The following is a 14,380-nucleotide window of genomic DNA, read 5'->3' as shown; positions in this document are numbered from 1 at the left end:
CAAATCATCCAAAACTAAGGCATATTATATATGAAACAACTTTTAATACTCATATAGAAAAAAAGCTTGCATTTGTTTAAAAATGGATTCACTTATCATGTGGCTTTTTAAAAATTATGATGTGCTTTAAAATATGTCTGTTACTATTGAATAAAACTTCTTAGTTTCTATAGAAACCATATAAAAAGTACTTTGACAGTAACTCAGTTTTTTTGTGTGTGTGTTTTTTTTTAGGACATGTAGAAAACATTAGAATATCAAGATTTGAAGTGGTTAAGAATGTCTCTGCCAAGTAGACAAACAGCTATTGTTAACCCTCCACCACCAGAGTATATAAACACTAAGAAAAATGGACGATTGACAAATAAACTACAGTATCTACAAAAAGTTGTTCTGAAGGCTTTATGGAAGCATAGTTTTTCCTGGCCTTTTCAGCAGCCTGTGGATGCCGTGAAACTGAAGTTGCCTGTAAGTGTGTCTTAAAATTATGTTAGTTAAAAAAAGAAAAAGAAAACCTTGTAAAATTCTGAAAGAAATAAATTGGTCCTTAATATTATGAAATATATTTATTCAACAACATTGAAGACTATCCCAATGAGTATTTTTTCTAAGTACTGAAATTCTTATTTTAACAGTTTGTAGTAAATTACAGTACATGCTTTCTTGTTAATGCAAGGTTGTCATGAATGTTACCTTTTCCATGAAGTTGCTCTTGACACATCCTGGCAAACTTAGTTGTATTCAACTTTAGGTCTAAACTTTAGGTTAGGAATTCATAGCCATCTGCTAAGGGAATCGTTAAGTAATCTGTAATATAGCTAGTAACCATGGAGCTGGCATTGTACTCTGGATCTGTCAGATTACACAAATACTAGTTTATTCTTCTTCATGCCCTTCATTTTTTAATTTTCCAAGATGCTTTCCATTCTTACATTCTTGTGTTAATTATTCTATATTAATTTACTCTTTTATCCTCTGAAAAATAATGTCATGGCAATCAAGTTTGTTTCTCATTACTAATGGTTTTGGTTTCCAGATTATGGCTTTTTAAAGGTAGTTAATGGTTCTCTCTAGTTACAGGTGTATAGTTTCTTAAATTTCTCTGTTAATAGTTGTAATGCATTCATTCTTAATACATTTATAACATCTTGAAAACCACAGGATTATTATACCATTATAAAAAACCCAATGGATTTAAGTACAATTAAGAAGCGCTTGGAACATAAATATTATGCGCAGGCTTCAGAATGTATAGAAGACTTCAACACAATGTTCTCAAATTGTTATTTATATAACAAGGTATGTAAGCCTTATGCTATACTTGCTAATTCTTTACTGTTACATATAGGAGATATATTGGAACAAATGTGATTTCAGATTTCAAGTCTTAATGTGATATATTTTACATACTTTTAAGGATAATGTTTTTTCATCATATTTTTTAATTTTCATATGTCAATATTTATTCAGTCTGTTAGCTATATTTTTGCCTGAATAGCTTTAATGACTTATATTTTAAAAAATGAAATACCAGTGATAGTTGCTTTCTGTGAGTAAAATATTATTTCAGTGTTCTCTACTGCACTTCTGTCATTTCACTTGTAAAATGATAAACCTTATTATACACTAAATTTGCTTAGATTTTCATGGTATGGATCTCAGGCCATAACCTAGGAAGCCAAACAAATTACATACTTCTAAACTTCATAATAAGTTGATTTAAAGATCAGACATATTCTCTGATATCCCAGTAGTAGTATTTGCATTTGTGTTCGTGCATTTGCCTGTATGATAATGTATGTGGACATTTTGAATATAATCTTCACATTTGCTTTCATACATAAAATTGGAGTTTTATATTCAATTTTTCCTTCATACAGTATTCCTGTTTCCAGGAATACTACATCCTTTTCAAGCTCTTCTATGATATCGAAACATTGTAAAACTTACATCCTATTTATTCAGAATCACTCGTGACACTGAAATATATTGTAATAATAAAGATTTTGATTTGGTCCCAAGATAATTATCAGTACTACTGTGTCTCTGTGTGTGTGTATGTGTATGTAAACTTAATTTAGAAGTGATACATATTGTTTAATACATACTGTCTAACAGTACTGTGTTACTGCATTCTATAAGACCCTGAATTATAGAAACCTCATATAACGACCATACTGTGTGAACTTATGGTATATTTTATATTTTTCTAGCCTGGAGATGACATTGTTCTTATGGCACAAGCTCTAGAGAAGTTGTTTAGGCAGAAATTATTTCATATGCCACAAGAAGAGCAAGTTGTGGGTGGTAAGGAAAGAATAAAGAAAGGTAAGCCAGGAAAAGGTTAATGTTCTCTTTCTTCCTCTCGTGTGTGTGTGTGTGTGTGTGTGTGTGTGTGTGTGTGTGTGTGTGTACATGTAATGGTTAGAACTCAATAAATCCTCAAGGAGACATCCAGAAGTCTTTCTACATCCTATTCTGTTGGTATAAAATGTCAGTTTAAACAGTCTGCTAAACCTTGAGCACAAGGATAGCTATCATGTAAGATGAGGGAGGATTGCATTGATTATGACCTTGGAGCCAGGTTTCTGATAGCATAGTGCCATTCACATAGTAGGCATCCAAAGCCAATAAATCAGCCACTATGGGTCTGAAGTATCTCTTTTTATTAACTGAAAAAAACTTTAGAGGAAAACAGTTTACAGCTAATAATCTTAATACAGTAATACCTTGGTTTGCGAGCATAATTCGTTCTGGAAACAAACTACTCGTATTGCAAGACATCGCTCGTTTACCATGTTAAAATGTATTAGAAATGTTTGCTCGTCTTGCAGAACACTCACAAACCACATTACTCGCAATCCAAGGTTTTACTGTATTTAAATATGGAATTATAAAATTATTCTGAAGTAGTCTCGCATCCAAGGTTTTACTGTATTTAAATATGGAATTAAAATTATTCTGAAGTAGTCAAATGGATTTATTGTAGAGGTTAACCAAGGTTGTCATAGATCAAATGTTGGCTTATCTTTGGATCACTCAAGCTGTATAACCTTAGTTAAGTTCCTTTATCATTCCATGTTAATTTTCTCACCTATAATGTCAGGGAAATACTTAGCTTTTGTGGTTGTAAATATAAAGTATACAGTTAAGTGGCTGAGATACAGGAGACTTTTAGTGTGGGGTGATATAGAGGTTGGGTTTTGGTTTTTTGCCTTTTAAAATTTACATTTATTTTATTTAATAAAAAGTTCACCCGTTTGCAATCACCAATCTGTTCTCTATGAGCTTCGTTGTTTTTTGTTTTTTTAGATTCCATTTATAAGAAAGATCATATGGTATTTGTCTTTGTCTGGTTTATTTCACTTAGCATAATGTCCTCACAGTCCATCCATGTTGTCACATGGCAAGATTTTAATCTTTTTTGTGGCTGAATAATATTTCGTTGTATCTATGTGGCAGTTTCTTTATCCATTCATCTACCTATGGGGACTTAGGTTGTTTCCAATTCTTGGCTGTTGTGAATAGTGCTGCAGTGAATGTGGGGGTTCAGATACCTTTTTAAAGTAGTGTTTTCGTTTTCTTTGGATAAATACCCAGAAGGGGAATTGGTGGATCATATGGGTAGTTCTATTTTTAATTTTTTGAGAAACCTCCATACTGTTTTCCCTAGTGGTTGCACCAATTTACGTTCCCACCAATAGTGCACGAGGGTTCCCTTTTCTCCACATTTTTGCCAAAACTTATTGTTTGTCTTTTTCATAATAGCCGTTGTGACTGGCATGAGGTGATATCTCATTGTGGTTTTTGATTTGTATTTCTCTGATGATTAATAATGAGCATCTTTTTATGTACCTGTTGGCCATCTGAAAAATGTCTATTAGGTCTAATGCCCATATCTTTAATTGGATTGTTGATATTTTGCTATTAAGTTATATGAGTTCTTTATATATACCGGGGCAGCCAAAAAAATATATACAAGTGTACACTTTGGTCTACATTGCTGAAGCAGTAGTTCACCGTAATCAGAAGTGTTTGGACGCTGATGGTAACCACTTTGAACACCTCTTGTAATTGCAGAAGTCAAACGTGACTTGTATTCATCTTTTGTTATCAGTATATAATGAGTATTAAAATTTTAATACAGTTTTTCTTTCTTAAAATGTGTATACACTTTTTTTGGCACCCTCTGTATTTCAGATATTAGCCCTTTATCAGGTAATCTGATTTGCAATTATCTTCTCCCATTCAGTAGGTTCCCTTTAGTCCCCTTCCCCTCACAGAGCTTTTTGTCCTAGTAGAGGAAATAGATAAGATTAAGTAAATGTAAGTATTCCTTATTACACTTGCCTGTTTGGCTCCTGAGCTCAAAGAGCAATGGTTGGGAGGATATCAAAGGATATAAGGATGTCTGAATCTTTTTGATTCCTAAGATTTAGTTAATGAGTTGTGAGAACTTAGAGATTGAGGAATACCAACCCTATCTTAAAATGCATTCAAATCTGTTTGGTTCCTGAGTTTGTTTAGCAAGAATATGGAGAGTCAGGGATATGTATTGTATGTCAAATGTGATAAGGGCATGGTAAAAATAAGAATAAGAGAATGAGAGAGTGGTGGTTAGAAAGAGAGAGTTGTTTTATATAGGCTGGCTTGAGAAGGTGACATTTGAGTAAAGCCTGAAGGGAATGTTATAGTGAGCCATGAAGATAAATGCTTCCAGGCAGAGCAGATAGCCTGCTTATGCTTAACCTAATTTGAGGACAGCAAGACCAGTAAGTAAGTTGGAGTGAAATAAGTACGGGGGACAAGTGATAGGAAGTGAGATTTAACAAGGGCTGATGTAGTGGGAAGAAGGCCGAGAGATCATACAGGTGGTTACAAGCCATTGTGAGGACTTTGGCTTTTACTTGAAGAGAAGATTAGAAGTTATTGGGCATTGAGCGCCAAGTATCATAATATTTGAATTTTAAAAGATTACTTTGATTGCTATTTTGAGAATAGACTACAGGGTGTAAAAGCAGAAGAAAGAAAGCCTCTTAGGATGCTATTGCAATAATGCAGTTGAGAACAGATGATGCCCTGGGCCAGGGTGATTACCACTTGTGAGAAATATATAGCTGGATTTGGGATATGAAGATAGAACCAAAGGGTTTGCTGATGGATTAGATATTATTGGGTTTGAGAAAAAGTAGAGTCAAAGACGACTCCAAGGTTTTTGCCCTGAGCAGTTAGAAGAATAGGGTTGTCTTGATGAAAGAATAGACTTTTGAAATAATAAACTTCAGAATGATGTCATAGCACTCTCTGGGAACATACAGGGCAAAACATGCACAATTGTTCCTTTGACAGAATCACCTGAAGGATATATTGATAAGAGAATAATGGTCACATCTGTTTCAAGCAGTGATAGACTATCTGTAACAATATTGAAATCCTTGGAATTTATGCAGAGCATTCTGAAGACCTCACATAGTACTATATAGTTTGTCTCCAAAATCTGAAAAACTTTGAAAAAAAATTTTTTTTTCTTCTTGAATTTTTATAAGTTTATTTGAGCCAAACTGACATATGCCAGAGAGCAGGATCTCAAATACTCCTGGGATGTCTGAAATTTTTGTTTGTATTTACAGCTACCTGTCTTTTAGTCTATGTTTAACTCAGACATCTTTTTGAATAAAATTGATAAGCCTACCATTATATTAGTAACAGGTTTTGAAGTTTTCCATACACCTAATTGGCCTAACACTATCAGTGAGTGTTTGGGGGAAGATTTCAAAGGGGAATGGGAGTCTACCATGTTTATATTGCTCAAAAACTGAACTAAGTGAATTAAAATAGACTACAAAGAGAAAAATGTGTTAGTTTTATATTTTACTCAAACATTGACTCTGATTCACATTTTACTAGGCACTCATCAGAATGTAGCAGTTCCTTCTGTTAAAGAAAAACAGTTCCCTAAAGCATCAGAAAAAGTATTCAAGCAGCAAGTGACTCCCCCTGTATTTCCTGAAACATTTGTTTCTCCTTTAGATATGGCACAAAGTGCTCCACCCAACTCTACCTCAATAACAGTTGCCCAGGTAAGTTTACTGTAGCTTTAAAACATTTCAGTGTTAACTTTGGTTGTTGTGATATCTGTATCTTTTTTAAGTTGATAATTGGTCTTCAGCATACAGCAGTTAATCTTTTTGTGTGTATATGTTTTGTGAACAGAGACCTAGGATGTGAACCAAATTCTATAGATTTTTTAGGTAGGATTTGAAAAGGTTTAGTATTTTTGTAGTTTTTTTCTTTTTTCTTTTTTTTTTGAACTAGTCATTTTGCCTATGAAAGAGAAATTAACTTGTACTAATATTTAATATGTGGAAAACTTGGTGCTAGTAATCCTTTCCTTTGTTTTTTTTTTAACTGATAGGGATAATGATCAAAAAAATTGAAAATTGTTGCTCTGAATGTCACCTTAATTATAGTTTTTTGTTATTGAATTGTTTTGTTTTAGGTTACAAGGGGTGTGAAGAGGAAAGCAGATACGACAACTCCTACAACTTCAGTAGTTACAGCAAGTGATGAATATATCCCAGCACTCACAGAAAAAAAATCAGTGAAAATGCCACCTATAAAAGAAAGTGTGCTAAAGAATGGTTTGCAGGATTCGCAGCAACAATATAACATTGTCAAGAGTGTTATCCTAACAGAACAATTAAGGCACTGTAGTGAGATTCTTAAAGAAATGCTTTCAAAGAAACACTTTTCCTATGCATGGCCCTTTTATAACCCTGTTGATGTTAATGCATTGGGACTCCATAACTACTATGATATTGTGAAAAATCCAATGGATCTTGGAACTATCAAGGTAAATATTGTCTTAATAGTAGAGACTTCTTTTCTTGATTAGAAAAGGAATTTGTCCTTGTAAAGAAATTTAAAATTCAGAAACTGATAAAGAAGAAAATAAAATCACCAGTAGTCATACTACCTGGAGTGAATCATGGCAACATTTAAAAATGTATTTTTATTTTCTATTCAAATACATCCATTGTTCTTTACCACAGAATTTGAGTTACAGTATGTACCTCTGTACCCTGAAATTTCACTTACTTTATTGTGGACATTTTCTCATTATATTCAAGAATATTTTTAATAAATGCATAATTCTAATGCAAAAATTTTTGGGTGGTAAGGCATTTATGTAGTGTCTAACCCTCTCCATTTTTTTGTTTTTTTGCTGGATTGGTCATTTTTGTTTATTGTTAATTTGGAAACTTTAAATTATTGGCAAAATTTATTTATATTAATTTTAAAGAAAGCTACTAAAAACAACTGTAGCATTTACAAAATTATTATCAATCTTTCTCATGAATGACTGTTCATTGTACTCTCTTATTGTCTAGCAGTTTGGTTCTTTTACTTTTTATTTTATTTATTTATTTTAAAGATTTTATTGGGGAAGGAGAACAGTGTTGGGGAATTGGGAAAGAGGAACAGCCAAATTGTTGTCCTTCGATCTTAGTTGTGGAGGGCGCAGTTAGCTCAGCTCCAAGTCCAGTCGCTATCCAGCCGCCCATTGGCAGCTCACAGCTGTTCATCTCAAGGTGCCGTGTTCAGTCTTAGTTGCGGGTGGGCTACGCCCCCATCCCATGCTGGAGTTGAACCCTGCAACCTTGTTAGGAGCACGTGCTCTCACCAGCTGAGCCATCCTGCCACCTGTTGGCAACTCAGCAGCAGCTCAGCTCAGTCGCAGCTCACTGGCCCATGTGGGAATCGAACCGGCAACCCTGTTGCTCAGAGCTCGAGCTCTTAAGGCTACTCTTAACCAACTGAGCCACTCAGCCGGCAACCTAGAAGTTTGGTTCTTTTAAACAGTTTTGGTGTTTTTTTTGTTATCAATATTAAGTTTAATAGATTACTAATTTTTGAGTTCAATCTTATTTCTTTTATCTTAATCTTTTCCTCTTGGTTTGTTTTTCCTTTTGCTAAGGTGCAAATTTTTTGTGGCTCATCCACAAGCACTTGTGTGTGTATATTTTGTCTTTATTCTTGAATGATTCTTTGTCTATGAAATTCTAGAATGACAGTTATTTTCCCTCAATGCTAAGAAGATATCTCCAGCATCCATTATTGCTGATAAGAAAGCTGTCAATCTACTTGTACCTTTGTAGGTAATTTGCCTTTCTTCTCTCTAGTTGTGCATTTAATTTTATTCACCTGATTGGAAATTAGCACTTTCAATCCGAAGCGCACATTTTAAGTTCTGAAAAAAACACTTAACCATTATCTCTTTAAAACATGCTTCTACTTTTTCCTGTATATTAACAGACTGAGAGGTAATGAAACATGACCTGCACTAGGTAAACCTGAACTGACTCTTAAAGGATAAATAGGACTTAAGTTATAGGATATTCCAGGCAGGGGGAGCAACTTGGAAGACCTTGAGATGAGGAAATCATATCCAGAATACTATATTTAGTCCAACGTGGAACATGGAGAATATGAAGTAATGACTAGGGGAAAATGAGACTGAAAGAAAACAGGCCTGAATGTGAAAGACCCTCATTGTAAAGAGGCCAAGAGCTTCCATTAAACATGAGAATTATGTCCTCATATTTGATTCTTAGAATGATTTCTCTAGCAGCAATGAGGAGACTGGTTAGGAGGCTATTGTAGGATTGCAAGGGTAAGAAGATGGAGACTTGAATGTAGTACTCTGAAATCATTCCCAATCTCCAGTGATCTGACTGGTAGGAAATCATTCCGTTTTAGTTTTGCGTTTCTTTAATTACAAATGAGAGTCTGGCATGTTGTATTTATTTGTTGGCTTTTTGTATTTGTTTATGAATTGTCCATTAATATACACATATTTTGCCCAGTAGGCTATAGGATTTTCTTGTGTGTTTGCTGTTTTTCTTTTCATTGTGTCTGCCTAACTGGCTATTCCACATCCCTATTCTTCTATCTACTTTATATGCAGCTACCTAAAAATGTAAAACTGTGCTGATATTTCTCTTCTGTTCAATTTTTAATGTATTTTAATTCCCAGGAGAATTTTATTATAAACCTTATGTTTAGATGTTAAAGTTTGGTTTCAGTTATCTTTTCACTGCTTTCTTACGATCAGACTGTGTATCCAAGATTATCTGGAAATATCCTGTTTTCCTGCTTTTGTGGTTTTGTGACTATTCTTTTCTTTTTTTTTAAAAGATTTTTATTGGGGAATTGGGGGATGGGAACAGCATTGGGGAATTGGGGTAAAGGGAACAGACAAGTTGCTGTCGTTCTGTTCTTCAGTCTAGTTGTGGAGGACGTCGCTTCACTGGCCCAAGTTGGCACCATCATTGTGCTCTTCCCAGGTGAGGCAGATCAGTCGCCGGCTTCTGGATGGCTGCTCACAGCAGCTGCTGGCCACTCACGCTGGTTGCTGGCTACACACGGTAGCCCATGGCAACCCACTGCAGCAGTGGCTGCAGCCTACGCCGTTGCCGACGACTCACGGCAGCCCAGCTCCAGGTTGAGCTGTTGTTCAGCATCTTAGCTGTAGAGCGCAGTGTCACTGGCCCTCATGTGGGATCCAAACCGGGGCTCTGGTGTCCCAAGCCAGTTCTTAACCATCGCGCCACTTGGCTGGCCCCCAAGCCAACTCTTAACCAACGTGCCACTCAGCTGGTCCATGACTATTCTTTTCTTTACTTGGAATGCCCTCCTTCCTTATCTCTACTTGTCAGAATTTATTGTATTTTTCAAAGTCTAAAAATATGAAACAAATAGAACAGAATTTTAATATATGTCAGATCTAGATGATGGGTATCTGTTTTGGCATTACCTGTATGTTTGAATTCATAATGTGAACACTTAATATAGTTGCTCAAATAATCATTGAACTATGTTGTTTATGAGTCCTGTAATTTTTCCTTATTTTAGAGAAAAATGGATAACCAAGAATATAAGGATGCATATGACTTTGCTGCAGATGTTAGATTAATGTTCATGAATTGCTACCAATACAACACTCCAGATCACGAAGTGGTGGCAATGGCCAGAATGCTCCAGGTGAGTTGTTACGTGTGCTCTGAACCTGGGTGTCCTCCGAACACAGTTTAGAAATTTTAAAACTATAACTCGGGAGATAAAGAATGACCCCCCCCCAAGTAGTAAAGCACAATTTATAAATTATACTCTTAAAAATTGGGAAGGGTGGTTTTTTTTTGTTGTTTTTTTTGAGATATAGCATCCTTTAGTAGCAAATCGTTTAATAAAGCTGCCTGCATATAAAGGATATTGGGGGAAATATTGGTGAAAGGGGATAAGTAGATATCCAAGATAGAGTTGACTGGACCCCATGTCCCACTGAAGGGAAGGCTTGAGATTTTGAGGCTGAGTCATTGGGGCATACCCACAGGGCAGAAGATCCTTGAGAAAGGTCCCCTATATAACTTGAGAGGGCTGTCTTACGTGGAAAAAAAGGAGAAAAGTTACTAAGGTTGGCAGGCAGGGAAGCATGAGTCTTATATATCGACTGGTAAATTGTTTTTCGAGCTTTATAGGGATATAATTGACATATAACATTGTATAAGTTTAAGGTGTACCATATGATTTGATATATGTATATATTACAAAATGATTACCACAAGGAAAAATAGAATTGTGAAACTATGACTCTAAAATGTACCTTTTGTTAAAAGGTGGTATTGCTGCATTACATAAAGAATGCAGAAAACTATAACAATCTAATTTTTCATTATAGGGTGTTTTGTCAATGGGAGTGCTAACCTCTCTTTTCGTATACCACCATTATAGGATGTTTTTGAAATGCATTTTGCAAGGATCCCAGATGAACCTGTTGAGACTATGCCTGTATGTTACATCAACACAGATACCACTAAAACCGTTGGTAGAGAAAGCAGTAGTGAGGCTTCCTCTGAAGCTAATTCTGGTGATTCTGAAGATGAACGAGTCCAGCGTCTTGCAAAGCTTCAGGAGCAGGTAGCTGATTGTATTGATACAAGGTTGTTTCTTCTTTCTTTTTTTAGCTTTTTTTTTTTTTTTATAATTGGGAACAGTTTATTTTCTCAGGACCCATCAGCTCCAAGTCAAGGTTGTTTCAATCTAGTTGTGGAGGGTGCAGCCCAGTGGTGCATGTGGGGATCAAACTGGCAACCTTGGTGTTATGAGCACTGTGCTCTAACCAACTGAGCTAACCAGCTGCCCCTTGATACAAGTCTTTATATTCTTTCTATGAGCTGCTGCTGCTTATCTATTATAAATCCTTTTTGTAGATTAAACGTTGTTATATTTAGATCACTTAGCAACTGTAGCTTTATGTATTGGTATATTTGTACTGTTTAATAGTCTTTCCTACCAAAAAAAGTATTTAAAATTCTGTTATTTATATTCCTCTAACCACAATGAGTTGATTAACATTGAAATGATTTATATGACGTAATTGGAGATAATTATGGATGAGATCTTTATTTAACGTTTGCTACCTTTTGTGATAAAATGTTAACCTGCTCTAAGCTCAAGCCTGAAAAATCAATGATTAAAAACTTAAGACTACCTGGAAATGTTAATTATTCTTGGTCTGGTTTTAGATGAATATTTAAGTTCATGGGTTGAGCACATGATAGTGTTTGTAGCTTAATGTATGCCCTTCAAGATAATGAATTTGTGAAATGAAAAAAGAACCTGAAAGCAATGTAATATGAAATGAATTTCACGAAGGACACTCTTGACTTGTGAGTGCATCATTTTTTTCTAGTGTCTTTAATTATTTAGAGCCATGATGTTTTTTTCCTTTATCAGCTTAAAGCTGTTCATCAGCAACTACAGGTTCTGTCCCAAGTACCTTTTCATAAGCTAAAGAAAAAGAATGAGAAGTCTAAAACGGAAAAGAAAAAAGAAAAGTGTAATAACAGAGATGAAAATCCAAGAATTAAGCAAATGAAATTAAAGTCCAAGAACAAGTAAGTATCTTTTATGGTGCCTTATTAAAACAACAATATTATCTAAAGTAAATTTGACTAAATTTAATTTTTGTTATAGTCAGCCAAAGAAGAGGAAAGAACAGGTCTTGGCTGTGAAATCTAAGGATGAATATAATGTTAAACCTATGAACTATGATGAGAAAAGGCAGTTAAGTTTGGATATAAACAAACTCCCTGGAGATAAACTTGGGAAAGTTGTACATATAATACAATCAAGAGAACCTTCATTGAGAAATACCAACCCCGATGAGATAGAGATAGACTTTGAAACACTGAAAACAACAACACTAAGAGAACTAGAAAAATATGTTGCTTTGTGTCTAAGAAAAAGACCACTAAAACCTCGTGGTATGTATTTCTGTATATTAGTAGAAATCAGTCTGGTGTTCATTAGCATTGAGTTATTATACCCATTCTTTTTTTGTCCTAAATCATACAGGTAAGAAAATAATGAAGTCCAAAGAACTTCAGTTACAGAAAAAACAGGAGTTGGAAAAGCGGTTACTGGATGTCAATAATCAGTTAAATTCCAGAAAACGTCAAACAAAACGTAAGTGGCAGTGTTCAAATGTTTCTGTGACTGTTTAATTCTATTGGCATTTTAATGTGTTTCCGTATTTTGTAGCTGAGAAAACTCAACCAGTGAAATCTCTTGGAAGTGGCTCCCGACTGAGTGACAGCAGCAGCAGCAGCAGCTCATCAGAGTCTGACAGTAGCAGCAGTGATTCAAGTTCTTCAGACAGCAGCGATTCCGAATCAGGTTAGCCATCCCCTTAAGTGTACCTCTGGTTGTGGGAACATTTTTTTCTTGTAATATTGAGACTTACATTTGGAAGAAATGTTTGTTATTTACCCAAAATTTGTGTCTTGGATGCCACAGTTATTTAATTGCATGTTGATGATCTCACTATTTTCCTTAAAAGAGATACTGTGTAAAATAAAAGTTCATATTATACATATGTGACTTATTGGTTTGTAATGTAAAAAAAAAATTTACTAAAGGTGTGATAGTCTCTTACTATAATACCAGATCTTATTACCAGAAAATATCAAATAATGCAACACTGATCTGCTTTTTATAAAATAAGAGATTATTTGAGGACATCTTTCACTTTACTTTTCATGATATAGCAGATCACTCTAATGTGGCAAAGTACATCCTGTTGTGACAATATATTCTGAATTGAATAATCATTTTGAATTAAGAGACCAGTCATTCTGGAAGCTGTGTAAAGCAGAAATTTTTCACCTCTGTTTTCACTGCAGAATATTACATTTATAGAAAAATGTACTTGAATTCAGATTCTCAGTTATGCTAACATACCATCCACCTTGTATAGTTTATGGTCATCTGTATAAAACTCACTTGTGTTTCTTTGTGCTCTTTCATTGATAGTTATGTAGTTGACAGGTAATCACTGCCTCAAAGAACTGACTTGGCGGTGGCATTCCTCCATTGTTCAACAAAAGACAAATTTAGAGCACGTTTATGCCTAAAATTTAACTTTATTTTAATGAGATGTTTCCTGTTTGTCATGAAATTCAGTTCTTTTATTTATTTTATTTTATTTTATTTTATTTACCTATTTTTAAACATATCCTATAGAAAATACTGTTACGTCAGGAATTTTTACCACTTATAAGACTCTCTCTTATTTCAGGCTGGTAGTAAGGGTCTGCTGACCCGTACTACATTCTGTTTTCACTTCTGGTTCTGTTTAGTTTGCATTTATGTGGTGCCAGTTGCTGCTTTTTGTTTTGACATTTGGTATACATTTTTGTTAGAATAAAACAGAACTTTTAATTTTATTGGAATTTCTCATTAGAAAAAAATTTTAATTTAGGGCTCTGATTATACATTATTTCCTTACATTTGACTTTTAAGCATAAAACAATGCTGGAAAAACTCTAAGTTGCATTTAGTATTTTAAATTGTAATTAGCGTTTGTAATTTCATCTAATAAAGCATTTGTGGCCTAATAAGTTACAGCACTTTGTCTTTTATTTGTAGGATAAAACTTATTGAAACTTAGTTTGAATTATCTAATTTGTCTGACTACTGATCAATAAATGTGTTGAGTATTAGAGGAACAGTACTATAATGTTCCTTCATTTTCAATAAAATGCCTTAATTTTATTTAGAATGATCAGTTTCTGATAGAATCTTCCAACATACTGCTTAAAGGAAAGAATGTTTATCATCCGCTATGTTTTCTTAAAATGATGTGATATTTAGTATGTTTTCCTAACTTCTAGCCTTGGAATTGTAACTTTAAAATACTATGTTGAATTTTTATTTTATGATTGACATTCTTGTTTAATGTCATTTTTTTTCAAGTAACGGGCTGGCTTCAAAAACATTATTGTTAAAATCCAAGTAGCAAATTTTTATATTTCAGCCT

At 34.3% G+C, this 14,380-nt stretch overlaps 1 protein-coding gene across 1 annotated transcript in view; it reads left to right on the top strand.

The window, feature by feature from the left end:
- Positions 1-264: 264 nt before the first annotated feature.
- The window catches only part of BRDT (bromodomain testis associated), a 41,583-nt gene continuing 27,467 nt past the window's right edge, over positions 265-14,380 (top strand). The window contains 11 exon segments of the mRNA XM_019626977.1: positions 265-468; positions 1,162-1,299; positions 2,214-2,328; positions 5,908-6,080; positions 6,500-6,853; positions 9,916-10,044; positions 10,792-10,977; positions 11,797-11,957; positions 12,037-12,326; positions 12,418-12,528; positions 12,604-12,738. Of these exon segments, the coding sequence (XP_019482522.1) occupies positions 280-468; positions 1,162-1,299; positions 2,214-2,328; positions 5,908-6,080; positions 6,500-6,853; positions 9,916-10,044; positions 10,792-10,977; positions 11,797-11,957; positions 12,037-12,326; positions 12,418-12,528; positions 12,604-12,738 (1,981 nt within the window). The 5' untranslated portion in view covers positions 265-279.

This window comes from Hipposideros armiger, unplaced genomic scaffold, assembly GCF_001890085.2.
Source record: "Hipposideros armiger isolate ML-2016 unplaced genomic scaffold, ASM189008v1 scaffold_696, whole genome shotgun sequence".
NCBI lineage: Eukaryota > Metazoa > Chordata > Mammalia > Chiroptera > Hipposideridae > Hipposideros > Hipposideros armiger.
The sequence above is the reverse complement of the archived record's forward strand: the minus strand, read 5'-3'. Positions and strand labels throughout refer to the sequence as shown.